Source organism: Trachemys scripta, chromosome 3 (genome assembly GCF_013100865.1).
Source record: "Trachemys scripta elegans isolate TJP31775 chromosome 3, CAS_Tse_1.0, whole genome shotgun sequence".
Taxonomy (NCBI): Eukaryota; Metazoa; Chordata; order Testudines; family Emydidae; genus Trachemys; species Trachemys scripta.
The window spans coordinates 148,796,152-148,824,114 of record NC_048300.1 but is presented as its reverse complement, the minus strand read 5'-3'; the positions used below and the strand labels follow the sequence as shown (position 1 = coordinate 148,824,114).

Genomic DNA, 27,963 nt, shown 5'->3' with positions numbered 1-27,963 from the left:
AATGTGGTGAATTCTGGGACTATTTAATAGAGGGTAAATCTTTTCAGAAAGATAACATCAATTTTCACTGCTCCCCATGAAGACTGAGATCTTTGTCCTGCTGTACTGTCCACTTTTCTTCATCCCCAGAATTACTTGGACTCAATAACAGAGCTCGTATGTATCTCCCCTGTGTAAATGCCATACTGCAATTGGTCATCCTTCACTGTAGCCCAAGACATCTGCTTGGTGGAGAACCTTGCTGCCCAGCCCCCTGAATTGCTGACAACTATGACACCTCCTAATCCACCCACTCTTGTTTTCATATAATTCAATGCAGTGTCAGCAGCGTCCACCGGTGACATTCCTGAAAACAAGAACACAGAAGAGTGATGCTCATGTAGTATCTGCTTCTGGTCCCATTGAAGTCAATGACAAAGTACTCTTCAGACTTCACTCTGTGCAGAACCAGGCCCTCTATATTTCTTTTACTGAATGCCCAAGAAGTTACAAGTGCAATGGCTGGAAAATGCTTTGTTTATGGGAGGAATGTGAACAACTGCAAATAGCTTCTATGCTGTAGTAATACTGCAGAGACAGGGTTTATGTAGCTTCCCATTATTCTGAGGTTTTAGTCTTTTTGATCTAGCATATCTGGTGAACTTTGTAGTTCAGTGACACATAATGGAACATTTTTGAAGGGTGGTGGTGGTCACTGTTGGCAATCTGCAAATGTGCCACTAGCAGCGGCCTGCCAGGGAATTTCTGTCTAATACACTTATGACGAACACTCACAATAATTCACAGAGTGAGAGTTTAAGGCCAGGAGGGACCATCAGATCATCTAGTCTGACCTCCTATATATGACAGGCCACCAACCTCCCCAGCACCCACTCAAAACCCAACAACCGAAAGTAGACTAAAGTATCACAGCCCTTAGGAGATTAGACTATTACAAGCCACAGGCGGAGAACAGGAGGGATTGAAGTGCACCATGCCTGAGGCCCCCCACAATGGCAGGGAAATGATTGAGAGATACCCAGATAATCCTGGCAAGTGACCCACACCAACAGGCTGCAGAGGAAGGCAAAAAAAACCCAAACCCCAAGGTCACTGCCTATTTGACTTGGGTGAAAATTCCTTCTCAACCCCATATATGGCGATCAGTTAGACCCTGAGCGTGTGAGGAAGAACCAGCCAGCCAGCCAAGACCCTAAGAGGGAATGCATGGAGAATTGAACTGAAACGTCACTGTGGGAACCCCTACAAAAAGTAAGACCAGTGAACCCTGAGGAGCTAAGAGTGTGAATTCTGTTTGTGATAAATTTTGGTAATGTGGACGCTGATGCTACTGTGGGTGCAGCCACTGTTGGTCAGGATCTGCTATCAGCCTTCATATTGTTACCAAACTATGCACTGATGACACCAACAGCCAAGATCCTTTACCATACTCAATCCCTTCTAATGAGAGCACTTTATAAACAAATTGAAGAACACTTTGTCCTACGCAGAAGTCTGTTAATAGTTATGTCCTTGTTCACAAGCTGTAACCCTTCATTTGTCTCCAGAAATGCCGTAGTGCTTGGTCTTAATACTGTGAACTAAAGCAGCTGTAATGTTAAATTTTGTGTGTGTGTGTGTGTGTGTGTGTGTGTGTGACTACTGACTATATGCATTAGCCCTCCTTCAAACTTTCTGTGCAAAAAAAAAAAAAAAACACATAATAGAAACTATTCACAATCTTTGCCACTGCAAGTTGGGAATCCATTCTCTAACCTTGTGGCAAAATCCTGACTACTGAAGTCAATGGGAGTTTTGCCACTGACTTCAAAAGGATCAGGATTTCACCCCATGACTTTTCACCAAGGCAACAGCTGCCACCATAAGGCAGAAATTCCAATAGCTGTTAAAGATTTTTTCCAAACAAGTCACAGATTATACATGACAAGAAGAACTTACGTGAACTTGCAATACTTGGCACCCAGTAAAATGGAGGAAACTAATTAAACACACTGCTCAAAACATTCCTTCAAATATTGAGGAAACAGAAATAAGACTCTCCCCAAATGAAAGATGTTAAGGGAGAGCCAGCCATTCTTAACACTTCATGGATGCATTATATGCAACACTGGTATTCTAAAACACTTGTTTCCTATTTTTAGTAGTCTAAATCCTATTTTCAAAAATAAATTAAGCATTTAGGAGCCTATATCACACTGACTTTCAATGACATATAGGCTCTTAAGTCACTTAGATACTTTTGAATTTTTTTCCCTAAGTGTGCGCACAGGCTTATTTTACGGTTCTTAAATATTCTGCTTCTGTTGGCAGCTCAAGTGCTCAAAGTAGAAATAACGATAGGAGTGAGTTTTGGCCCTTTCTTGAAATGCTGAGGAACTGCTCATTTGCTGGGGTCTTTGCCTGGAAGCTGGGTTGTTCCTCAGCATTTCAGGGAAGGCTGAATAGCGGCAAGCTAACAATGAAAGGATTTCTACACACTAAGAAATTTAGAAATATTTCAAAAGGGTTTTAGTGTGATTCTCTTCTCAGGCTAATGTAAATCAGGTGCAACTCCACCGAAAACAATGGAGTTACTCCAATGTAAAACCAGGGCATGTGAGAAAAGAACCTGGCTCAATTCTTTCGGGTAAATTTAAGATTGGGAGGCCATTTATGAAAGGAATGAACTCCAGTGAAACAGGACAGTGAGGTGGGGCTGTGACATGTCAGAGCTTTGGGGAATAATCTGTATGGAGTATTATATTTTATACTGATATTTTCTCTTGGCTCTGCTAAGAATGAACCATGAATAGCATATGTTGGGACCACAAAACATGTAGCAGTTACAGAAATCTTCTCAACTGCTACGTGCCTTCTTGTTTCACATTTCTCTTATGAATAGGAATGTAAATGAAAAATGGTTTACTGTAATTCATATTCCGGTAAGAGTATCAAAAGTTATTGCTCATTAATACTTGCAAACCATAGCTTTCTAAAATTAGCAGTGATGTCTACATTAATGGTTCTGTAACTGTGTGCAGTACAAGTATGTTGTCTGACTGTTTACAGGCTGTAATATAATCAAGGGTTTGGATGACATCCTAACTGATGAAGGTAAAGCTTTAAAGAGTCATCCACAGTTAGATTGTGTTACAGTCAGATGAGACACTCCATGCCAGCTGTTGACCAGGTGCATATGTGGTATACTTGACACACAGTTTAGTAGACTTTCCAAAACAAAACTAAAATGCAGTCATATGAATTCCTTTTTGAATAGAGAGAAAAAGGTTATAAAATTTCTATTGCTACAAGCAATTCAGTCCTATGAATTGTTAGAACATGTGGAGTCTCTAAACTTCTTGTGTTATGGAAGCTTTGCACTTTCCTTTATTTGTACTCTTTGTTTTTACTAATACTTGCTTGCATTTGCATTTTTCCAATTCTCTGCTCATGAAATTACTTAAAATTGTAAAAGAAAGCTTCAGTTAAACATAAAATAATTTATATGAATAATGATATATTATGATGCTGTATCTAAAACATAATGGAACAAAAACATCCACACTACTTGATATTCAAAGAACACAGTTGGAATTTATTTGGTTTGCACTTTTAGTCCTGCTATTTTGTGTGTGCTTTGAGATAATCCAACCAAAAATGGCCAGGAAACCAGGTTTTTTGGGGGGTGCGGGGGTGGGAGCAGGAACTGTATTGCTAAGAGTATAATTTACATAAACCAGTTAGTTCCAGTATTACTTTCCTTCATCTTACTGGAAAGTTTAGATTGTACCTTGTTCCATGTGATAGAGAATAAGTCGGGCTAGGACCACTTTCATCATGCTTTCTCCATGTCCTGTGGTAGAGATGGCACCAACATGGTTATCAGCATAGCCTCCACTTCCTGCTCAAAGAAAAAGTATGATACTAAAGCTTTAGGGCAAAAGAGATTTACAAGCAATGCATGATTTCAAATCACAGGCCAATTTCTAAAGTTCTGGAGGTCCTGTTGCTTCTAGGAACAAAGACCTGAAAGTTCATATGTGACATCTTTGTTTCCGATTTCTTCCTCAAAGTTTCAACAACAGTGTGAGAAATCAGTCACAGCTAGAAGAGGTTGGTTGCCGAGTTATAGAGTTGGAAAGATAATGGCATAATGGGGGAAGGAGGAATAATGGCGAATCTGATGTTGGAATAGGAAGGAGTGAGCATTAATAGTAGCCAGATCAATAGCAGGTAGATGGAGGAGAGGCATGCAGGAAAGACAAAGGTGGAAAGGCAGGCAGGGTGATGGTGGGGAAAGTAGGAAGCAGGAAGTGGAGGATGTGAGGCAGCTAGATCTGCACGGATGACTGACTGGTTACGGAGGTGCACTGCAGGAATGTGCTGACCAATGGGCAGCAGAGAGGTGGTAAGAGCTCGCCAGGTAGCAGCACTAAGATTCCACTGTGACAGAGCATGGGAGAAAAGCCCAAACAGAAGAGCTGCTTCCAAGTTAGCTTTGTAAATTCAAAAGGCTGCACTGACCCAGAAGTGCAGCAAACCTGCTGATATCAGAGGACCTCCAGGTGACATCATTTAAGCAACAGGTGTTTGTGTCTCTCCGTGGGTCACTAGAATCAGTACCAAAGTTAGGGTCCTACAGCCACCTGATATCCCAAATCTCAGCTAAAACAACCACTCACTGAACAGTTTGGTTTTTTTTAAAGTCAATCTAGTGCTCACGAATGGTGCAATTAATAGTTACAATGTCAGGAGCCATGGAAAACAAAGTCAAATTATCGTTTGCTTATACTTTTAAAATTCTTTGAATTAAAAAAAAAAGTAGAAAATCTTGCATTCAGAAGAGAGATGGTTTCAAGCATGCTCCTTTTTATGAATGTTGTGCCTCTCCCAAAAAATGAACCTTAAAAAAGCCACACACCGATGATGCTCTTGGAGAGAAAAAAGTCCTGGCAGATAATATTTTTGAACGGGAAACTCCTGTAGGCCCCTTGAGGGTCACACAGTTGGTGCTTTATTCCTGCAGACCACAGGGGAGACACAGGAGAATGACTCCATGTGGGTAAGTACATCACCCTTGCCAAGCATTAGGAGACTGGTTAGGGGCCTTAAGATGTTGTTCAGGGGTCAGCCAAAATCTCTCCCCCTCCTGCAATCCTATTTTGGCTAACATCTGCCAAGCCTAATAAGGCTCTTTGTGAGTGCAGGTGTGTTTTGAGGGATCCCACTGAGACAATTAAGGCAGATCAACCCCCAGATAGTGTCCAAAGACTTGTGGCTGGTGGGCCGTGATGCACCTCCTACGTAGCACAGAGTAATGAACCTGAGGTCCTCAGGAGAAGCAGAATGCTCTCAGGCTGCTGACCCCCCTTCCCATCATCACCACTACTTCATTCCATGCCCCCTTATCCACTGGCTCCCTTCCCTACCATTCTCTACGCTGGTCATCTCCATTGCATCTGCTGAGGCAGTTATTTGCCATGGGCTTTTGGAGGTGCATAGGATAGGATTACTACAGTTAGTATGGAGTTTAGGATGGGGAGCAGCAGAGAGTGAAAGGTTTTCCTCCTTCCCACCCAAAAAGGGATACTCAAGTTCCCTCCCTTGATTAAATCTGGACCTCCCAGAAGATCCAATATGCACTGAAAATGTTGCCATATTCTATTCTACAAGAAGTTTGGAACATGTTTTACTAAAAATATTGTTTTTCCAGTTTCTGGTTCCATGGGAGAACTATGTAGCAATCACCAAATACAAGCCTGTCCCGTTAGAGGAATTCACTGGAGAATGGATTAAGAGTCCCTTTATCTACAGATGAGAGAACACTTATAACATTTCCTCTATTCTGCTCCCAACCATCATGCTTTCCATGGCTCTTTATGAACAGGAACTTATTGAGAGAGTCAAAGCTTTAAATAAGAGTGACTTAAGTTGCCAGTCATGTTAGAGACTTCTAGTCAAATTCTCATTGCTCTAATGAAACTCCAATGACTGCAATTGGAGTTGCACCTGATATACAATGGTATAAATGGGAGAAGAATCTGGTGCATTTGGTTAATTTTTCACATTAGTTTTTACCCTTTTCTTTGGGAGACACCTGGATTAAACACCATCTGAGCAACTAATAGAGCCTTAGAGGGGAACAGGTTGCAATTTTGTCCGTGTTGCAAGGGAACATAGCAGATGAGTTCTTGGTTTTTGCATAAGAGTATCACAGTATAAGGGATATGATAGGGAAACCCCAGACCATACTGTTAACAGAAAAAGGGGGAATGTCTCCTATTTCTGTTTGTTCAGACCTACCAGAAAGCTGGACAGTAAGTACAAAACATCTACCCCACCTGCAGCCTTCTGGTTGCATGGAAGGAGCAGTCGCTAAAAGGATAAACTGACTCATTTTAGTATGCTTTAATTTAAGCCTCAATTCTAGATCAGTTAGTGTCAATATTTCATTTCTATCACAGAAAATGTGAGTGTTAACTGATTCATTTACCCGTACCTATGCATGCTGAATCACCGACTCGGCCAACCAGTTTATTAGTGAGTCCCCCAGTGGATGTTGCACAAGCTACGTTTCCTTCATTGTCTATAGCAACAGCACCAACTGTTCCAGGGTTTCTGCCAAGAATAATATTTCACAGAATTAGGCAGGGTTAAGAATACTTGCCAAAGCATGTTGTGTCCATTCTGCAGGTAGCTTTTACAAATGTGAGATTACAACAGAAGTCTACAATTGAATGTCATTAACTTTAATCTAGTCTCATGTCAGAATCACTTCATTTTCATATAATTGTGTTGTTTTTTTAATGTAGGGAGTTTCATTATGAAATCCACTATCCATTTCAGATAACAAGCAATATGTAACAATTCTGACACAGTATCAACCTTATAATTAGTAGCACAGATGTCAAATTCTTGGCCTGTTTGATCTATTTATCTGATCTCCCCATGATAAATTTATATGCTACAGTATGAAAGCTTTTATTTGGAAAGAATATAAAAATTCCTAGCCCTCCTGACTGTGAAGATAATTTTTCAAATGGGACACACTGAAGTTCTGAATTAGCCTGAAACAGAAACTCAGAAGTGGGAACTGCCTCCACTGTTCCAATTGGAGGAGAGCTCTAAAGCCTAGTGATGATACATGCAAAAAGAGAAATGAATAAAGAAATAGTAGTGGTCCTAAAAATGCCATGCATCACTCTACCACATAGACTGGTCAGCCCATGCCGCTTCCTACAGCTCCCATTGGCCGGGAACGGCGAACCGCGGCCACTGGGAGCTGCGGGCGGCTGTGCCTGAAGATGGTCAGCATAAACAAACTGTCTCATGGCCTGCCAGCGGATTACCCTGATAGGCTGCGTGCAGCCTGTGGGCCGCAGGTTGCTCACCACTGCTCTAAAGCCTAAAATGTCGGAATTAGTGTGAAGTGATAGAAACAGCTACAAGCAGGGCTGAAAACTCTTTATTCAGAATATCACCATGTTGAATCATCACTGAGTTTTACAGTCTGTTGGTATCCTGTTTTTATGTTCTCAGCCCTTTAGACTTTACAAATTACACCCAGGTGGTGTACAGCCTACAGTAAGACATGTATCTATGCTATGCCAAGAGTCCTAGACCACTGTGATATTGGAGGTAACTCAACCATTTAACCACCCTTACACTTCAGCTAATTTACATGCAACAGTTGCATTGGTTGTATGAGGGAGATGGCAGAGATGGCAGATTTCTTGGCCCAGCTGCCACAGTCTTTCCAAACCACCCACCCAACACAACCAGCACACATAATCCTAAATACACACACAGCCCCTTAGTGCAGTGCACATCCCTCACTTGCCACCCCACAAATCAACGCAGGGCCGGCTTTAGGAAGTGCGGGGCCCAATTCGAACATTTTCGGCGGGGCCCCGGCAGGGATGACTAAAAAAAAAAAAAAAAACACCCTTTCATTTCTTCCATGTATTATTTACTTTCCATAACTATATAAATAATAAAATTATATATTATGTACATTGCGTCATATATGCTGTTGATCGGTTATTAATGAGCTCCGTTTCACATGTGTGGGTCCCTGCCACTCTCTAGGGGTGTGCTAGGGTGACCAGATGTTCCGATTTTATAGGGACAGTCCCAATTTTTGGGTCTTTTTCTTATATAGGATCCTATTACCCCCCACCCCCATCCCAATTTTTCACACTTGCTGTCTGGTCACCCTATTGTGCACATGTGTGGGTCCCAGCTGTTCCCTGCCCCCCTCATAGAAGCAGGTGTGCAGGGTTACTGCCCTGGGAACTGCAGGGCACCACTGGACATGGGGCTGGCTGAAGGCAGGGCAGGGGCTGACTGGAGGTAGGGTCTGGCTCCAGGCAGGGTAAGGGGTGGGGGGCTGGCTGGAGACAGGGGTGTGTGGGGCGGGCTGGCTTCAAGCAGGGCCACAGGGGGGTGCGGCATGGGTTGGCAGGGCTGGAGACAGAGGAGTGCGGGACTGGCTGGCTTCAGGCAGGGGGGTGTGGCAGTGGTTCGCTGGAGACAGGGCAGGGGGTGCAGCAGGTCTGGCTGCAGGCAGGGAAGGGGGTGAGGGCTGGTGTGGGTAGGGGTTGTATGGGGCTGGCTGGCTTTGGGCAGGGCTGAAGCGGGGTGCGGGAGGGGGTTGTCTGGAGACAGGGCAGAGGGTGCAGCAGGGGTTGGCTGTGGGCAGGGGATGCAGGGGTTGGCTGTGGGCAGGGGGGGGGCTGGAGGCGGGTAGGGGGTGCAGGGCTGGCTGGAGACAGAGGCTGGCTGTGAGCAGGGCAGGGGGTGCGGGCAGGGGGTGCAGCAGAGGCAGCTGGAGTCCCAGCCCTTTTAATTGCCCCCGAGCCCCCTGCTATCCCAGGGCTCTGGGGGGCTATTTAAAGGGCCCGGGGCTCCCCTGCTTCTACCGCCCCAGCCCTTTAATTAGCCGCAGGAGCCCAGGGGAAGCGGTGGGGCTCCGGCGGCTATTTAAAGGGCCAGGGCGGTAGAAGCAATGGGAGCCCCAGACTTTTTAAATAGCCCCCAGAGCCCCGCAGCCCTACCCCAGGGCTCCAGCAGTGGGGCCCTGGTGGCAATTTAAAGGGCCTGGGCCTTTAAATTGCCCCCTGGGGAAGCTGGGCCATCCCGGTACAGCGCACTGCTCTTGCTGGTATGCCGTACCGGGACTTGGACGCGGGGCCCTCTTAGGTGCGGGGCCCGATTCAGAGGAATTGGTTGAATTGGCCTAAAGCCGCCCCTGAATCAACGCATCTCCCACCACAACACCCGAGACCTGAAGCAACACAACCAGCATACACAGTGACCACATACACCACTTTGAAGTCTGAGTCAGTGCAAAGTGAGTAAAACAGCTACAAGAATGGTTGAGAAGTCTTTCGATTTAGAAGATCACCAGGTTCAAGCCTCACTGGAATTCGTGGTCTGTTACCCCTTAACTAGTAGCTGAAAGTCCATGCTGTTGCATGGTTGTAATTCGTTAAGAATATATCCTCATCCTGTCTACAGCATGAACTTGGCTGACCTCTGAGCTGTACTTAGTGTCATACTACTATACTAATTAATAAAATAGATAAGTAACAATACATAATACATTAATAGAAAGACAAAGAGTCTTTGCCCCCTTCCACTGTCACAAGATTGAAGCTCAAACGGTTAGTATTATTGAACCCCACTCCCCACTGAAAAGGTCAGTCATTTTGATAGTTGGTTATTCTCCCTACTATTCCCCCCCCCATTTTATTAATAAAAAGTTTCTTCTTTCAAATGTCTTTCATTCTGCTGTTGTCTCCTACCCTCTCCCTCTGCTAATGGCTTTGTTTTTCTCCCTCATCCCCACAGAACTGGTTTTTAGGCTATTTTAGCAATGCATTTTTAACCACCATACTTTCTGGTCTGCTTGTTTTCTCAGTGACCAAGTACCACTGCCAACCCCTGAAGAAAGGAACTATTAGCCAAAATTTTGTAGATTATAAATTAATTGTTTGATCCAGTTTAAAACAAATCTCAGTCTATCTTGGTTATGCAGATATATGGATAGATATTTATGTTCTGCCAGGGTCTGGCTGTTGGTTTAGCAGTGGAGACAGTGCCTCATTTAAACCGCAGCTCTCCTTTGGAGAGTGACTCTATATAGATGGCACTTCCTTGCTCACCAGATCTGCTCAGTGTTTTTGTTCAGGACTATCTGCTAACTTCAGTGGAAATATTTTTTCCCCACCTGCCAATGGTGGAGGGCCCATGCTGCTAAGTGAGCATGAGCTGGATTCTCTTCCTTCTTCAACATCAATGGGATTGTTTCCCAAATTTCATCAGTTACACTTGCCTACTGAAGGTTGCCCACATATCATGGAGGGCATAATTTAAAAACCATGTGGAAGCACATGTGTATGTCATGGCAGAATTAAGCCTACAGAACTTTGCGATCCCACAGCGAGTCTGCATGGTTGCTAGTTAGAGAAAGCACTTACTGATACCACAGAGACATTAGAGTGTAACATATTTTGTGCAGTACCTACTTTTTAAACTCATGAGGGTTAGAATCTGGCTCAAGGTTCTTGCTCCATCTCTCCCTGGATCTTTCCGATATAAGTTTCTCCCCTGGAATCTCAGGAACACCCATGGCCTTGGCAAAAAGATTTGCTCCATGGTCAGTCAGCAACATGTGCTCTGTCTGATAGGGACAGAAAAAAAAAACCTCTTGACACTAATTGGAGTTCAGTACTGATCTGTATAGTCTTATATAAACACTTCATTGTTTTTAAAAATGTATTCAAAGACACATTTTTGTTTTAAACTTCTTGGAAACCAATAAAAGGCACAATTGTGGCCCCAATCCTGCTCCCACTGACTTAAGTAGGAGTATGTTTGGATTCCTATGTTACTTTTTTGATGGAACAGGAGGATTTTGGATTCAATAATGCAAAAAAATCCAAAACAAAATAATTAGGATTAACAGAATATAATTGCTTTCAAATATTCAATACTCATTAGATGAGAAAAATAGAATTCACTCATACTATATTTTTTTCTGAAACTAGATAGGATACTGTTATTGCAATCCTTTATAGAACTGGTTTTGCAAACTCTTCCAATCAATCATTGGTATTTTGTTTATCTACATGATTGGTTTGACCAGGTCACTGAATGACCTAAAGAACTATTTTTATTTTAAGAGAAATATGCTCAGTGGTGACAGAAAAAATTATCCTTTGTTCAAACGTTGTTATTCCTTGTAAATAGTAAAATAATAATCCTAATCTTATCACACACTAACATACATTTTTCTTAACGTCTAAAATGACTAAATTGATGTTAACCCACCACCAAAATATTTACTCACCTATTTAGGTCCAGCTCCTGTCCTTATGTATGCAAATACCATTCCCGTACAGTACCTGAATCAGTTGTCACATGAAGTCAATCAGTTTGGTGAGGGTCCACTTCTTACTGTAGTAAGGCCCTGATTCAGCAAAGCACTTACGCACAAATTTAGGTCATACTGAAGCCAATGGGACTTAAGTACATTTTCTTAACGTTAAGTACATGCTTCTGAGCTCTGCTGAATCAAGGCCTGAATGAATGTCCTCAAACTTCTGAACCCCTTCTATTCCCCAAAATGAATTTACTCAAAGTAGCACTTCTGTCATTCTGCTTTACTAGGAGCTTTATAACTTTCTGACAGAATGAGGAAAGAAAATTTTAAAACAAGAAATGCATTTAAAAACATTAAGATCCAAATCCTTTAACTGGTGCCTATCCTGAGCAGGTTGGCTGGGTCGGGGCAGTGTTGCAGAAGGGAGACTTTGACGCTAAGAGTCTGATCCTACGAGAATGCTGAGTGCCATCAACTCCCACTGACTTTTAAAGTTGTGACATGACATAAAAAAACAAAAACAAAAAAACCCTCCACCCTGACACAGATGCCAGGACACAATGCTTCACTGTTACTACGCAGCAAACTAGAGACCTAAGAACACATAGGCAACCTGACTTTAAATTGCCTGGGGTCTATCACAGGGTGTGTTGAGTACCTTTACTCCCGTGATTAGCCCCACTGAATGCATTGCTTGCGTGCATAGGCATTTGCAAGATCATGATCTTAAGATACATCTGCACTGGAATAAAAGACCTGCAGCATGACTGCCGCCGGCCCGTGTCAGCTGACTCAGGCTCACAGGACTCAGGGCTGTAAAATGGCTGTGTAGGCATTCACACTCAGGCTGGAGCCCAGGCTCCGTGAGAAGGGAGAGTTACAGAACCCAGGTTCCAGCCTGATCCTGAATGTTGATACAGCCATTTTGAAGCCCCACATACTGAACCTTGCGAGCCTGAGTCAGTTGACTGAGGCCAGCCAAGGTGTTTAATTGCCAGATAAATACACCCTCACTGTCAAACACTTTTTACGTTTTTTTTTATTGTCAGACTAAGTCCTTATTCATGAGAACACAGACATGGAACAACTTTCACAGTAGAAGTGGAGGCATGAGACAGGAGTCTGTGTCTTTGTAACAATGGACAACACAGTCTTTTATACGGAGTGATGTTACCAAACAATAGAAGACATACCTGTACTGTGAGCCTATTAATATTTGTCAGGGAGAAGAAGAAAGACAGTGTATTCAGACAAAGCTGAAATGATCTTGTACTTTGCTGAACAAAACTTCCTTTGTGCAATACTGCTCCCCTATGCCTTTGTAACTAACCCACTAGCAACCTATGATTCAAAACCTCCGAGAATTAAAGTGGGAAGAGAGACACTTAAATACATACATTTCAAAGCAAATTTTAAGAAGTCTACCTCCAACACCTGCTCTCTTCTGCCTCCCCCCAACAAAAGGCAGATGGGCAATGGAAACCTCTTCATTGTATTTATTTTAAAAGTGACCATAAATTCTCGAAGCCATTACATGTCTAAACAAACAACTTTTCATTTTATATGCCCTATTAGATTATTTAATTTTTAAAAGTTTGTTTAGCAAAGAAGCTCTCAGGTGTTCCCAGCATGCATGCTCTGGTGATGCCTTCACACCTTAGAATAGGTTCTGAACAGGGAATCTTTGTCAACAGAGGAGTGTCACAGAGGCCCATTCCTTTAAGTTAGCTCTTACTAGGAAAGAATATAGGATGGGTCCTCAGTGTTTATTCTATAGCACTTTTCTAAAAGGTTTGTTTATTTAACAATCTTATTGCATAGCCTAGAGCAGAAAAAACAGCTGGAATATTGAAAAATGGACTTCCCCGCCCTCTAGAGAGGTAGATACGATACTCACTTCTCCCCCCACCTATTTTTTCCATGGCCTCTTGAATAGGTTTATTAAATTAACAATATTGCAGATATTGGCAGTTAGTGGAATATAAATAATATATAGACAAATAAGAGTTTCCAAAGTGAACAAGAAAGGTTCCAGGGTTAGGGTGGCAAACAACAAATGGTCATGGGTGCCAGTTTAAAAGACTTAGTCTGAATTCAAGGCTGGCTGCCAAAGATTGCCATGTGTTTATTCAAGACCCTGGCACAATACAGAACACAAAGATATTACCTCCTGCATTAAGGAGCTTATATTCTGTATTAAAATCTTTGGGGTCTAATTTAGGGAGGTGGGTTGTACTGTAGTTGAAATTTATTCACACAACTCATTCATTGCACAGAAAAACCAAGTAAACCAGTGTTCCAATCATCATACAATCTTTGGCTTTTTGAGTTCTTTTCTCCTGAATATGCCTAATAATTCTTTCATTTTTGGATGGCTATTTTCACACACATATACCCTATACATCAGTTTTCTATTTCTGTTCATTGCAAATAATAATTTAACAGGAACTGTTGGCTCAGTACATTAACCTACTAAACCTTTCACCTCTAGACACTTCTCAATTCTGTCTTATGGTAAGTCATCAGTTAAAGTTATTTTGGTACTCTCATTTTCGTTTGGCTAAGTTTGGCCCAACTGAGAGCTTGAGTTACAGAAAACTAGGATACCAATGGGTGTTGCAGGATTTAAAGGAGTTGTTTTGGCCACCAGATGGAGCCCATATTGTTCCACAAGCAGAACTGAAATACTGATAATTACAAAACAGCTTTTATCATCATCATTATGGCTGTTTTTCAAAGGAATCTAAGGGAATTAGGCACCTGATTTCCATTGAAATCCAAGGGGATCTGGGCACCTAATACTCTTAGGATCCTTTAAAAATCCCAGCCTTCATCTTCCATGTGTTATGGAGTTCAAAAATTGTTCCTAGTGCATACAAAAAAGCTTTGTAATCTGCAAATATTAGACCTCCATTCAATTTATTAGCAACTAATTTTTTTTCTTACCTTCCATAAATAGGGTACTCTTTAAAATGATGTTCATGATGTTAAGAGTAGCTAGGGCTGTACAAAGACAAAGTCACACTTGGGTGCAGAGGACTGCTACAAGGTCTAGCTCAGCCATTTTGTAAAGTTGTGCAGGAAGGGAACTATGGTTGGAGCAGCCAAGCTGGAGGCCTCTGCACCTTCTGTGCACCGCAGAGATGAGGTCTGCACATATGCTGCTGGCCCAAAATTTCTGTCTACAGCAAGCAGAAGGGCAACAGCCGGTTAATAGACTAGAATTCTAGCCAGTGAATGGGAAAAGGTGAATTCCCCTGCTGGCTGAGGATATATCAATTACATCCCCACCACCCACTTGGACTTGTGTGTGAAGCCTGGTTACTAGAGCTTTGAAGAAAGGAGTAAATTTTACCAGAAAATAAGATCTCATTGCTTGGTTCTGTCAGATTAATACAAGCAATCTGTTCCTGTATAGTAGCATTCTATTACTTGACTTAAAAATCTAGCCTCAATATTTTTGACTACCAAAAAATTTTACCCGCCATTGTACAAAGACTTCACCATGATTGTAGGGAAAGAGAGAGGCAAGTAAATAATAATACCATACAGCTCTTGAAAAGCGCTTTTCATCAGTAGCTCTCAAAACACTTCATCAGTAGCTCTCAAAACACAAAGGGGGGGGGTGTCAGTATTATTATCCCCATTTTACAGATGGGGAAACTGAGGCACAGAGTAGGGAAGTGATCTGTCCAAGGTCACCTGGTAAGTCAGTGGCAGAGCTGGAACCAGAACGTGGGTCTCCAGAGTCCTAGTTCTGTCACCTGAGATGACTTTTTCAAGAGTGCTTACTGTTAGCCTAATTCTGCTCCCACTCAAGTCAAAAGGTGGTTTTACCATTTAAAGACAATAGCCAAATCAGAACTTCTATCCTTTGAAGCATGAATTGCCAAAGGTTATTAAAGGTGGCCAGTTTAAAAAAAAATACAATCTGTGTCTTAGAATTTTGAGAAAGACCTGGAAATATTCCTCTCAGGCTTATTTTTACATTAGAAATGTTAGGCCTTGTCTACCCTGGTTTTGCCTGGATGACTCTATGAACATCTGTTGAATTAATGAGAGAAACATCACAGGTGAATGAAACCTTAGTAACTGAGTGAAAAAGGGATTTTTTGTCAGAATCCTTAAAGAAAACCAATCTAGAATTTTTTTTTTTACATTTGTTTAACCCAGTGTTTTGATGACAAACATTTTGGTGGAAACCTCTCTTTGTTAGAGATTCAAACTCCCTATTCTTCTATTAAGGGCTAAGATTGCTCAACTCCAGTTCTTTAGTCCTTCAAGAAGCCTTTCAGAACAAGTCTTAATATTTTTGATCATACGAGATTATAAGAAGAGAAACAAATACCTTTAAAATCCCACATATTCAGGCTTTTATAGCTCATGAAAGGAGGGGAAATGTTTGTACTCCTCCTTTGTAAGTCACCTTTAAAGTAGCCAGGAGACTGAAGTAGAAGAAACATGAAAAATAAACCCACTTAGGCCTGGTCTACATGAAAATATTTCTTACCCTTGTTCAGCTATAGTGGAGCTGCGCTGCTACTATCAATAGTGTAAATTCTAGTTTAGACAGGATTGCTAGCACTTTTAATCACAGTGTCATATAATCCTCATTGTGGTTAAAAAACAGTGATACCCTGTGTTCTCTAGAGCTTCCCCATTGGTTGCAACACTGTGGCTATGCCATTGCTGAAAAACAGGCAAGTAATTTCCTCATGTAGATACCCATTAAGACGCACTTGTTACTGGAGAAAAATGACATGTAACAGTTAACATGTAGTCAAGTCCAGATGCTCATGATTTCATTTGCCACATATACTGATAAATTATCTGTGTTCAAACAAGTTCAATTACCACAAGTTGCAGCTTTTACTGCTATCTGCTCCTAGTGCAAAGTTGCAGTGCTAGTCTGTGACATCACTAGTCTTTCCAGATCAATTATCTGATTATTTCACAAAATCTTAAAGTAGAAGTGGAAAGGTCATCTAGTGTAATCTATTAAACCATCTAATAGAGTCCTATTGTGTCATTTAGGGCTTGTCTTCACTACCCGCCCGGATTGGCGGGTAGAAATCGATCTCTCGGGGATCGATTTATCGTGTCTCGTCGGGACGCGATAATTGATCCCCGAATTGACGCGCGTACTCCACCAGCCCAGGTAGGAGTAAGCGCCGTCGACGGGGGAGCCGCGGCAGTCGATTTGCCGCCGTCCTCACAGAGGGGTAAGTTGGATCAGATGCGTCGAATTCAGCTACGTAGCTGAATTTGCGTATCTGAAATTGATTCCCCCCCCATAGTGTAGACGTAGCCTTACTTCTATCGCCTGACTTTGCATGATTGTCTGTAGGTGACAATCTCCAGTACATTGTCCTGCAGGATCAGGCAGGAGGGCTGTGAGAAACACTGCTCTTATTAAAGCAAATATCTACAGTATTTAGCTCAGAAAAAAGCGAAAACAACTGGCAAAGTAAATTACGTATATCAATTTCTCCTCAAGTTTGCAAGTATATGCAACACCCTTTTAAGAGTTGAATAAAATTAGCACTTCAACTAATTTGAAAATCTGAAAATAAAAATAGTCTTGCCTCTTTATATTCAGGCCCATGGTCTCTACCAGTACCACTGATTTCTTCCTCATTCCCTGATTTAAAATACTACACAAACATCATAGTCAGTGAGGTGTATCAATACATACAATGAAATCCTAAAATAAAGAATGTTTCTTATTCAAGTGCACATTCAGCATACCTTTTCCATGACAAGACGAGCAAGCTTTATTGGGTTAGCTATACATTTAACTGCAGATACTGCTCCTGAGGCTAGATTTTTTCCATCCATGATAATGGCATCCATTTCTACTTCACCCTTCTCATTTAAAACAGATCCATAGCCTAAAGACCAAAAGGAGGGGAAAAAAAGACATTAAGAGCTAAACATGGGGTGATTCAGTTTTATTAGCTTTTATTAGGCAAACCTTTTTTCCAGTTTGTGTATAGGCTTGTTTTAAGCCTCCTAAATGCCAAACAGGTTTTGAAAAGAGAAACATTCCTGTTCAAACAGAAATAATTAATAGGACAGTATATGGAACTTAATACAATTGAATTTTAATGGTACCTAAGTCACATTAGGTGTGAAGGGCAGAGTTATAAACAACTATAAATGAGACTGTTTCTACCCCAATATCACTTTTTACACATATAAAACTATTTTACCTCCCCATTCCTCCAACAATAGATGCAATGCAACCTATCTGAATACCTGAGGCTAGGTCTACATTAGGGGAGGGGGGGCGGGTCGACTTAAGATACGCAACTTCAGCTACGCAAATAGCTTCAGTCGGCGTATCTTAGGTCTATTTACCTGGCCGTGAGGACAGCGGCGGGTCGACCACTGCCGCTCCCCCATCGACTCCGCTTCCGCCTCTCGCCACGGTGGAGTTCCGGAGTCGATGGCAGAGCGATCGGGGATTGTAGACGTGATAAAAATCAATCCCCAATCGATCGATCACTACCCACTGGTCCGGCGGGTAGTGTAAACATACCCATAGTCTAATCCTTTGAGGTGCTGAGATCAATCAGAGATGATGGCCCACAGTATCTTGCCAGGCCAAACAACAAGATTTCAATCACTGTTGGATTTGATACAATGGCACAAATGCAAAATTTTAGCAAGAGTGAAAAAATATATTTTTCATTCACCAAAAGTCTGAAATATGGTGAAATATTTATTGTTAGCAAAAATAAATGAAGGAGTTAAGTAAAACACCAAGATAAAATGCTGTGAAAATCTAAGCAGTTATTTGAATAGTTTTTGCAAATATTTATGTCAATTCTGTAGCAAAACCTTCCTTTAACAATGAGATGTACTGTGTGCAGGGTGGTACTGCAAAAAGCTCTCTAGTAACTGGAATATTTTATCATGGGTGCTGGTTAGTAATCAATCATCGCTGAAATCAACACAAATGTATAAGTCTTGCAAACAGTGGGGAGAAAAGTACAACTCCATTTGAAGGCAAGCTCCTACTATAAACACTTTCAGTATGTTGTTAACAGGATTGGTGCTTTAGCTCTGCTTAAACTGTGAAAAGGAATTTTCCTGTTAGTAAACACCAGTTTCCATCTGTAGCGGGGTGGACACCTGCTCTTGCCCTGAAGGGCTTAAAACAGCCTTGGTAGAAGGCTGTTGCAGGGGGAAGCAGCTACTAGGCTGACTGGGGAAGCAGCTGCAGCTAGGCCACACCCCAATCAGGCCTCAGCTGGTCCTATATAAAAGGCTGGGAGCTAGAAGCTCAGCAGTCTCTCTCTGCCTTCAGAGAGAGAAGGGCCTGGCTGCTGGGAAGCTCAGGGTGCCTAGAGTGAGATAAGGCTGGGGAGCTCCAGGCTGGCAACTCCCCAGGCTGCAGGGTCTTGTCCAAGGCCCTAGAGAGGGGCAGCAGGTCCAGACCCAAGCTTGCTTATGATAAGTGGCTTATACTGCAGTCTGCCCCAGGGAGTGGGGCTAGATGGTGACTGGCAGTAGCCTTATGATGAGGTGGGGTTAGTGGGTGGGGGGTTCCCTGGGGAGGGGAGACCTAAAGAGAAAGGGGTTACTGCCCAGGGGCAGCCCCCAGATAAAGGGGCACTGGGTCTGGGAGGGACATGGGGGCCAAGAGGCAGGTGGATCACTGGCCTGCAGAGGCAGCTCCAAGGCGGGCAGAGCTAATTCCCATGGATGACCAGCAGGAGGTGCTGCAGGGATGTCTGCTCCTCTACACCATCCTTCTTTAATATTGGTTTAACAGTCTGACAGACTCTTAAGCCAAAATATTACAGACCTGGTGACACTGACTTCTATGAGATTATTCACCTGAGTAAAATTATGTATGTGCTGATGTACAGGGGATGAAGTATCGGTGAGCTCAACTCCCCACTTTCTACTAAAAGCACAGCTCTCCTTTCCCCCATAGTTTGAATTCATCCACAATTTAGGGTTGCCAACTCTCCTGATTGGCCTGGAGTCTTCTGGAATCAGCACTGATCTCCTGGTGACTATTGAAAGCAATCTGGGAGATTTTAATAGGATATTTTAAGAAAACATTACGTCATGTTATGGGGGAAAAAAATCTCCTGGAATAGCTTCAGTCAGAAGCTCCTGCACTATTCAGGTCAGTAAGGTAGCAGTCTGTGACTACCACTGGCTGCCATTTCCCAGCTGGGTCACATATCTGTTCCTACCTCACATGCCTAGGAAGTCCAGTTCATGCAGGTGTTTCAAACCCAGGGTGTTCAAACATGACAGCTGCTGGGCATAACTAATCACAAGCCACTACATTTGCAGCAGCACTTCACAAAAATATGGGTCATTTAGCCTAGCTTTGAATCAAGGGCAGGAAGCAAGAGCCAAGGAAAACCCAGTGGGTCTGACCTCTTCCAAACTGTAGTAGGGGTTGTAGGGTATTGCACTTATCTAGCAGGTGCAAGGGAGTCTGTGTGCGCCTTTGTCTGCTCTCACTAGAGCCTGTTTCTCCATCCTCCCTACTATCTATGGACCACAGTGTAGCTGGGCCTGCAAGGGAGAAGAGAGCATAAAGAGCCTTATACTCCTTACATAGGAGCTGTAGTCCTTGTACATCTTGTACATAGTAGGTTCGGGATTGCTACTAGCAGGTCAGGCTTCTGTATCAGATATGGACTGGCTGCAGAGCTATTCCAGAGAGATACACCAGAGATGTAAGACACTTTAATAACTACCAGGAATAGCTGGTGTGAACTCGTTATGTTACACAGAGCACCACCTTGTGGCTGAACAGTATAATACAGTTTAGAATTCCATTCTATACAGAGTGTAAACTAGCACTGTTAGCCCCCACAGAGAGGGATAGGAAGGAGATGTGACCATGGCCCCTTCTCACCTCAGCCAGTAGAGCTAACCAGCTTCTAAAGGGAGTATATGCTGCATGCTCTGTGCATGCACTTAGATCTGGAAGACATTGTGCCTCCTGAATGCCTGCAAGGGCTGGGAGACTCGTATCATTCACAACACACAGCCCAACTGAACCCTGTTATCTGAGAAGAGACCTGCATCACTTGGTCCTTATCCCTATTTCCCCCTCACCACCCTGCTTGTCTCTTAGCAATGCTGGTGTTTTCCAGCAAACATTACACAATAAAACGGCTTTCTCCTTTATGGAGATAAACACCACATGGTGGGTTTTAAACAGCCACTCCAATCAGGCCTCTCTTCACATAGCTTTCAGCTCATTTTCTCCTGCTCATTAAATACAGCTGTTCTCAATGAGCTTTAACACACGCAGCTGTATATGCAAGTGATTATAACTACTTACCATGTGCATTAGGGAAGCCAAACTTTAATAAGTGGGCTGCAAAACTGTTTCAGCTGAAAGCTCAGGCCCACAACCTTAGCAATTTTTTGTTAAAAGTCAGTTGTTATTTAATGTGTGAAGTACATTATAAACAGAGCATGAAATATAGTTATCTGAGCAAAGAATAAATTTGAGTAAACATTATTTAAGCAAAACAATCTATTTCAGGCTTAAAATATCCTGATTTGCTCATTTATAACAAAAGGTAGCCACAAGACTCAGTCCAGGAAAAGGGAAGCCATATACATGTACTTTGCTTTACATGCTAGTTAAATGTTAAAATTGTCAACAATCTTTTTGGTAGAGGATAATCTGAAGTTTTATCAGCCATTTGCAATAGTTTGATAAATTCTGAGCAGTTACTCCCAGTCATTAAATCAGCAGAAATAACAGTTTAAACACATGGGGCTAAATTCCCCTCTCAGTTACACTGGTCCACTGAAGCCAAAGGGTTCAATGCAGTGAAGCTAATGAAGTAACACCAGTGAAAGAGAAGGAAAATTTCACCAACAGATTCTTTGTCATGTGGTACAGCCACTCCATTTTAATGGATTAGTTGGTTGATATTGGGGTAGTAAATTCTTACAGTGCTCTGTCAGAAAGGACATGACTAAGAACCTCAAGTCTTGTATTCTAGAAAACAGGGCAAGACTTCCCATTTAGGGCAGTGTTTTGCAGATGATCACTTTTCTTGCCCTAAAGAGAAATACGTAACTTTAAAATATCGGTTACTATGTGTCTGAGCTTGATGTCTACAAGATGGACAACTTGGACAAGGAATAATGATAAAGTGAAGGGGAATGAAAATATCCCCAGATGGAAAAGCTAGGTACATATGTGGTGGTGGCAAAAGAATGGTATACCTACCTTTCCCTAGCCAACTTATTTTTTGTACTCCCTCCCCCTCCATCCCAGTAGGACTCAAGAATAGTAATCCCAGGAGTCACAAGATACTGTATAAAGGGCTATGGAGAGCCTTGGGTCAGCTTTTGGGAATTACAAATTATATTATTTCAGTGGCCATTGTAGCCAGCCAGGTTTTCAGCCTTAAAAAAAAAAAATCTCAATGGCACCCAGATATACTACAAAAAACACCGCACACAAGTAAACTTTACTCATCCAAGAAGCTCCATTGGCTTCAAACAGATGCTCTGTCAGAATAAAGATTAAAAATACATGTTCACATGTGTATTTGTAGAACCATCTATACTTGTGCATAACAAATCAAGAGACCACATGATCTTTTGGTTGTAATTCTTCCCTTTCCCTCGTCCTTTGTTTTTCATCATCACACATAGTGTTAAATTTAAACGTAGGCCCAGACCTTGCGACTGGCTCCCTGCTGGCAGATGAAGACCTAAGATCAAGTGGACCTGCAATAAAGTTGGCAGGACTCCTCAAGGGATCAGGGATTTGCCTGTGCAGACCTAGCTGATGTCTTGTATGGCAAAAAGGCAATGTCTGGCTAGAGGAGTGCTTGTCCGACACATACGAAGTAAAGCTTTACAGTACTGAAGCATTAAAATAAATAAAATGCTGAAAACAAAGTTCACATACTGATCCATTAACATGAGCAAATCAAATCTCCAAAGGTTGGGGGAAAGAGAATGAAGACGGCTCTCATGGACAGACAAAGAAAAGTGCGAGCTTAAGTAGAAAACAAATCTAGGGCTGGTTATATAACAATCCCACCGTGCGTACCATGTTTGCCCCATGTTTCTGTTTCCATTTTGCTAACTCAGAAAGGCTTGTCACCAGCAGTGTTTTCTACCCAAGTCAGTCACAGAACAATATAATTCTAACACAAAGTGAAATGGCTTTTCAGGGCGGGGATGGCCATATGATACTCTCTGAACTAGGTGGCCATGCTGAAAACAAGCGCTTCTACATAAAGCACTAAACAAATGCAGGCCTTTGTCTTCAGCTCCATTCCTGACATATTGAGTGGGAGCACAAAAGGAGCACTATTTTCTACTCACTTTAAGCAAGATGATAAAATGAGGTTGGTGTGAAGGAGAAAATATTAGACTGCATCATTGAAGATAGGGGCTCATAACTGGTGTTCTTAGCAATGAGTGTACTCGTAAGCATTCACAAATTATCTACTGTCTTAACAGCACTGGTATTCTGAAAAGAACAATCCCACTCAGGCAGTAGATATAGGCCAAGCACTGACAAAAAGATTGAGGTCCAAGTTTTGCCTATAGTTGCATTCAGGTGATTTAAATGGAAATGCCAGGGTTATAATGCAGGTATAATTCACTCTTGAGGGTGTGGGTCTCTTATTAAACTCATAGTACAAAAATGAAGGAACTTCTGCAGAAGAACAACACTGCAGCGCAAGAACAAAGCTGCAGGTTTAAAAAAACCTGAGACCAAAAATAGAAACTCTTTTCCTTTTGTGAATCTACATGCTCTTTACTTACAATGAGAAATGAGGCCAGCATCCAAACTAGTGCAGTCTGTGCTCAACTAAATGCATCACATTGAAAAATTCCCCCTCCCCCCAAACCAACAACCAACACAGCAAAATACACAAGGATAATAATGTGGTCTAGATAGACAGATTTCATTCTGTGGTTATATGCTTGAAAAATTACCTGCATTAAAATGTGGATCATCTTCCATTGATGTCACTGCTTCTTCAACTGCATCTAATGCATTGCCTCCTTGTTTAAGGATACTATAACCTTTCAGTGCTGCTCTGGTAACACCTGAACGAGCTCCTTCTTCCCGATCTTTAAAGATGCGGCCAGCTCCACCATGAACAACAATAACAGGCTTCATGCTGCCAAATCCCTGCCAATTACAGATGTAGAAACAGGTTATTCAGAACTTATTTTCCTAAAACACACGCAAGGCAAGCAGCTTTAGCGATTGCTCCCTTCTTCATGTACCAGCCCCACAGATGAAATCCACTACGGTGCTCAGTGTGATATTCACTAGGTTTATTTTTCAGGAGACTGAACATTCTCAATACAGGCTTCCTGATTCTGTAATTCACCTCAAGTGCTGACAGGGCATAAGTATGTTGACCTTCACGGCATATTGCAAAGAATCTATTTACTCAGCTTTTTCCTGAGGGATGGGTTGAGGAAGGAGGGTTTTTAAAGGTCCATTCTTACTGCCACTATAGTCAATGGAAGTTCTGCATGTGACTTTAGTAGATGCAGGACCGACCCTTCATATCTCATGGGGAAAGAGAATTTGGCTTGAATAGTTATTTCATATGTATTTTCAATTATATTATTCATATAGCTTGAGATACTGTGATAGGCACAGATTTTATACTCTGAGAAAATAAATAGGAGCTTGACAAATGAGAAGTAGAATTATACTGAAGAAAGGCAAAAGAGAAAAACAACTCAGGAGAAACATTATCATACTGAAATACTTTTGTCTGTAAATTCTCTTTCTGCATTATGACTGTATATTTAGTAAGTAACTAGAGCCCAGAAACAGCAGCTACAAACTGATTGAATCATATGGTTAGGTGAAAAAAGGAAAAAAAATGAGGTCATGACAATTCTGCACCTGAAATGGTTTTGGTTTCAAGTTGCTCTTTCTATACGCTGATGGCAGAATTTGGTCTTAAGATATATGCAGGTGGCCTTCATTCACTTCAGTGGGGGTTGTAATTTTTTTAAATTAATCCTAACTTTGACAAGCTTTTAAAAAGAAGTTTGCACACTATATATCTACATCTACAAGCTATTGCACTTGTCTCCCTCAATCTGTTTTAAGAAGTTTCACTTACATGGGGAGAAATAATTCTTCTATAACAAATTATGAGGAAATTAAAATTTGAGGCTTGTTCCTGCTAACCCTTCCTTCATGTCAGGTGAATAATCCTTATCATAGAATATCAGGGTTGGAAGGGACCTCAGGAGGTCATTGAGTCCAGCCCCCTGCTTTCACTAGCAGGGCTGAGTACTGATTTTGCCCCAGATCCCTAAGTGGCCCCCTCAAGGATTGAACTCACAACCCGGGTTTAACAGGCCAATGCTCAAATCACTGAGTTATTCCCCCCCCCCTTATCCTTCACTTTAATCAACATGCTTGCATAAGTGAGTTAAAGCTACTCACCTGACGTGTTAAGCAAGATCTGGCCTTAGTTTAAAACTTAACTGATGCTTTTGCCTGGATTTCAAACCTTTGACCACTTGCAAGGTAAGTGCAAACATTGTACTCTGTAAAACAAGATGCTAAAAGCTGATAATGAACAGTTTAATTTTCATCTTTGACTGTATAGAAAGGAACATTAATTGGCTTGCCTCTCTGTAAAGAATGAGAAATAAGGCATCTTGAGAGGCCAGCATCCAGACAAGTACATTTTTCACTCACCTAAATGTATCACATTAAAAAATTTACACACATACCCCCAACTCTGGTGAGAACAAAGATTTCTTTGTTTTTATGGTCATTTCTCCTTTGCTTTTCCTCCATTTCCATCTTACTTCTAGGACCCATGAGGCATTTCACCACATGAAATTAGTATATCAGGACTCACTTATTATTAAGAATTTGACACATGCCAATGGAAGGAATAGACTTGGATATAATACATCTTTTCACAGATAGGTGGTAACTGAACCATGTGACATGGTAAATTACATTTATCATGCAATTGTTATAGTCTGGATTCTGCCTTCATCTTTTCCTGGGACTGCTTCAAATATTACAAGCCTCAGAACAGTCACCATTAAAAAAAATATCCTGATGCCAAGAAAACTAACCTCATTTTATTCTTTACCTTCCCAAATGTTTACTCTGAGGTATATGACTGGCATTATTTAGTCCTAGACATTTGACCAGTTTAGAGGCTCAATCTTTATAAGCCACAGGATTTTAGAAAGGGAGGTTTATACCATATTACCAGTATTATTTACAATAGCACACTAAAGTTTTTCTGAAGCTGTCACCTTCAGCCCCCAACTAAAACCTCTCCAGTGCATCATCAGAGATCTACAACCTATCCTGAAAGATGATCCTTTACTCTCACAGATCTTGGGAGACAGACCTGTCCTCGCTTACAGACAACCCCCCAACCTAAAGCAAATACTCACCAGCAACCACACATCACTGAACAAAACCACTAACCCAGGAACCTATCCTTGTAACAAACCCCGATGCCAACTCTGTCCACATATCTATTCAAGTGACATCATCATAGGACCTAATCACATCAGCCATACCATCAGGGGCTCGTTCACCTGCACATCTACCAATGTGATATATGCCATCATGTGCCAGCAATGCCCCTCTGCCATGTACATTGGCCAAACCGGACAGTCTCTACGCAAAAGAATTAATGGACACAAATCTGACATCAGGAATCAAAATACTCAAAAACCAGTGGGAGAACACTTTAACCTGTCTGGTCATTCAGTGACAGACCTGCGGGTGGCTATATTACAACAGAAAAACTTCAAAAACAGACTCCAAAGAGAGACTGCAGAGCTAGAATTGATATGCAAACTAGACACAATCAACTCCGGTTTGAATAAGGACTGGGAATGGCTGAGCCATTACAAACGTTGACTCTATCTCCCCTTGTAAGTACTCTCACACTTCTTATCACACTGTCTGTACTCGGCTAGCTTGATTATCACTTCAAAAGTTTTTTTTCTCTTAATTAATTGGCCTCTCAGAGTTGGTAAGACAACTCCCACCTGTTTATGCTCTCTGTATGTGTGTATATATATCTCCTCATTATATGTTCCATTCTATATGCATCCGAAGAAGTGGGCTGTAGTCCACGAAAGCTTATGCTCTAATAAATTTGTTAGTCTCTAAGGTGCCACAAGTACTCCTATTCATAACTTTGCAACTGGTAAGGAGTTTACCCATCCCCAGCTCTTGCAGATCAAACCATTATACCCCCTAATCATGAACCCTCTCAATAGATTAGATTTGTGGTATTGACCACTACCGAGATTAAATAAAGGGGGAAAATACACCTCTTTTAGCATAAAATGACACAGCTTAGTGAAATAAAGTTATTCTACTTAACTGCCAGGGGGCAAATTTGTCATGTACACATGGGAGAAAGTACAAGGGAAATATGCAGTGTCAGCTATGTCTTAACTCGGGAAGTTCCTTCAAGAGGAAATGTAGCCAAACTCCAAACCTGGAGACAATGGAACTTTCTGTGTCCGCGTCCTGTAGATAACTAATTGCTTGGTTTGCAAAATAACGCGGGGGGAGGGGGGACAAGTAGATGAACAATAAGGCCTCATAAGAGGGGCAGATACATGTAACTTGCTAATTATGTATGGTAATGATAGCAAATTTTGGCCAATCAGAGTGATAGATTATCATAGTCAACTGTATATAATGCTTTGGAGTAAGTGTTTTCTTTGCTCTTTCTGACTTATGAGCTCCAACCCAATTGCAATTGAAATAAACGGATTGCCCCTCCTGGGGCTCCTTGCTTGATTAGCTGTGTCTCCCCCCCCCTACTCCTCAGCTGGAACAGATAGGAATTTCTACCACATTAGAAATGCAGATTTGTTCCCCTGCTCTTTGGGAGAGGGACGGATTTCAGAACTCAGTCTTCACGCACTCCTCCTGGGGACAAAGGATTTTGCTACACGATTTTCAATTACAAGAGCTTAAATGTCTCCCTCATTCATAATTCCCCACCAGCACCTGCAGACAAGCGACAGTTCCCAGAAATTCCTGAGACTCTCCCTGTGTACTAAATCAGCACGAGCAGCAGAGGAAGCAGAAAAAGCAAGAAGCAGGAGGAGGGATGCATTCATTCGCGCCGTTGCAGGCTGTTTTTTTTTTTGTTATAGGGTAGAGTTACTCACAGGTGGTTGTTCTTGCAGGCTTCACTAATGAGTAGGAAATCTTAAGGGGGGACACAGGAACAAGAGCCTCCGATCTCCAAATGTTCAGTCTTACTTCCACATAAGATGGCTCTAGTTCAGGAGTCTCCAAACAGGAGCTGCCATTTGTCCAGCCAATAGGGGAGAAGCGAACAGCTGAGTAAGCAAAGGGGCTGCCGGCAGCAGCTCGCACAGCTGAGCGCCTCTGGGAGCCAGTGTCCCCCCAAAAGAGGAGCAAACTTAGGGGAGAGTCGTTGCTTCAGCAAAGCAGGTACAGGGAGAAGCAAATAGGCAGGCTGCAGACAGGGGGAGAGGCTTCAGGTGTAGCGACGCAAACAAACCCTGCTTCCCTTTCCCTACTTTGGGTGTACTGAGCATGCTCACCCGAACTGAGCATGCCCAGT

General features: G+C 42.1%; 1 protein-coding gene across 2 annotated transcripts; it reads right to left on the bottom strand.

The window, feature by feature from the left end:
• Nucleotides 1–2: 2 nt before the first annotated feature.
• ASRGL1 (asparaginase and isoaspartyl peptidase 1) lies at nucleotides 3–27,932 on the bottom strand. Of its 2 annotated transcripts, XM_034766211.1 has the most exons (8): nucleotides 27,542–27,932; nucleotides 24,813–24,916; nucleotides 23,327–23,525; nucleotides 17,114–17,256; nucleotides 10,509–10,663; nucleotides 6,479–6,597; nucleotides 3,770–3,880; nucleotides 3–346 (listed from the first exon to the last, which is right to left on the bottom strand). In XM_034766211.1, the coding sequence occupies exons 3-8, from the start codon at nucleotides 23,511–23,513 to the stop codon at nucleotides 132–134; spliced, it is 930 nt and encodes a 309-aa protein (XP_034622102.1). In that variant the 5' UTR covers nucleotides 23,514–23,525; nucleotides 24,813–24,916; nucleotides 27,542–27,932; the 3' UTR covers nucleotides 3–131. The 2 variants fall into 2 exon arrangements, with proteins under 2 accessions (XP_034622102.1, XP_034622101.1); XM_034766210.1 differs by lacking the exon at nucleotides 24,813–24,916 and having other exon boundaries at nucleotides 27,542–27,931.
• Nucleotides 27,933–27,963: the final 31 nt, after the last annotated feature.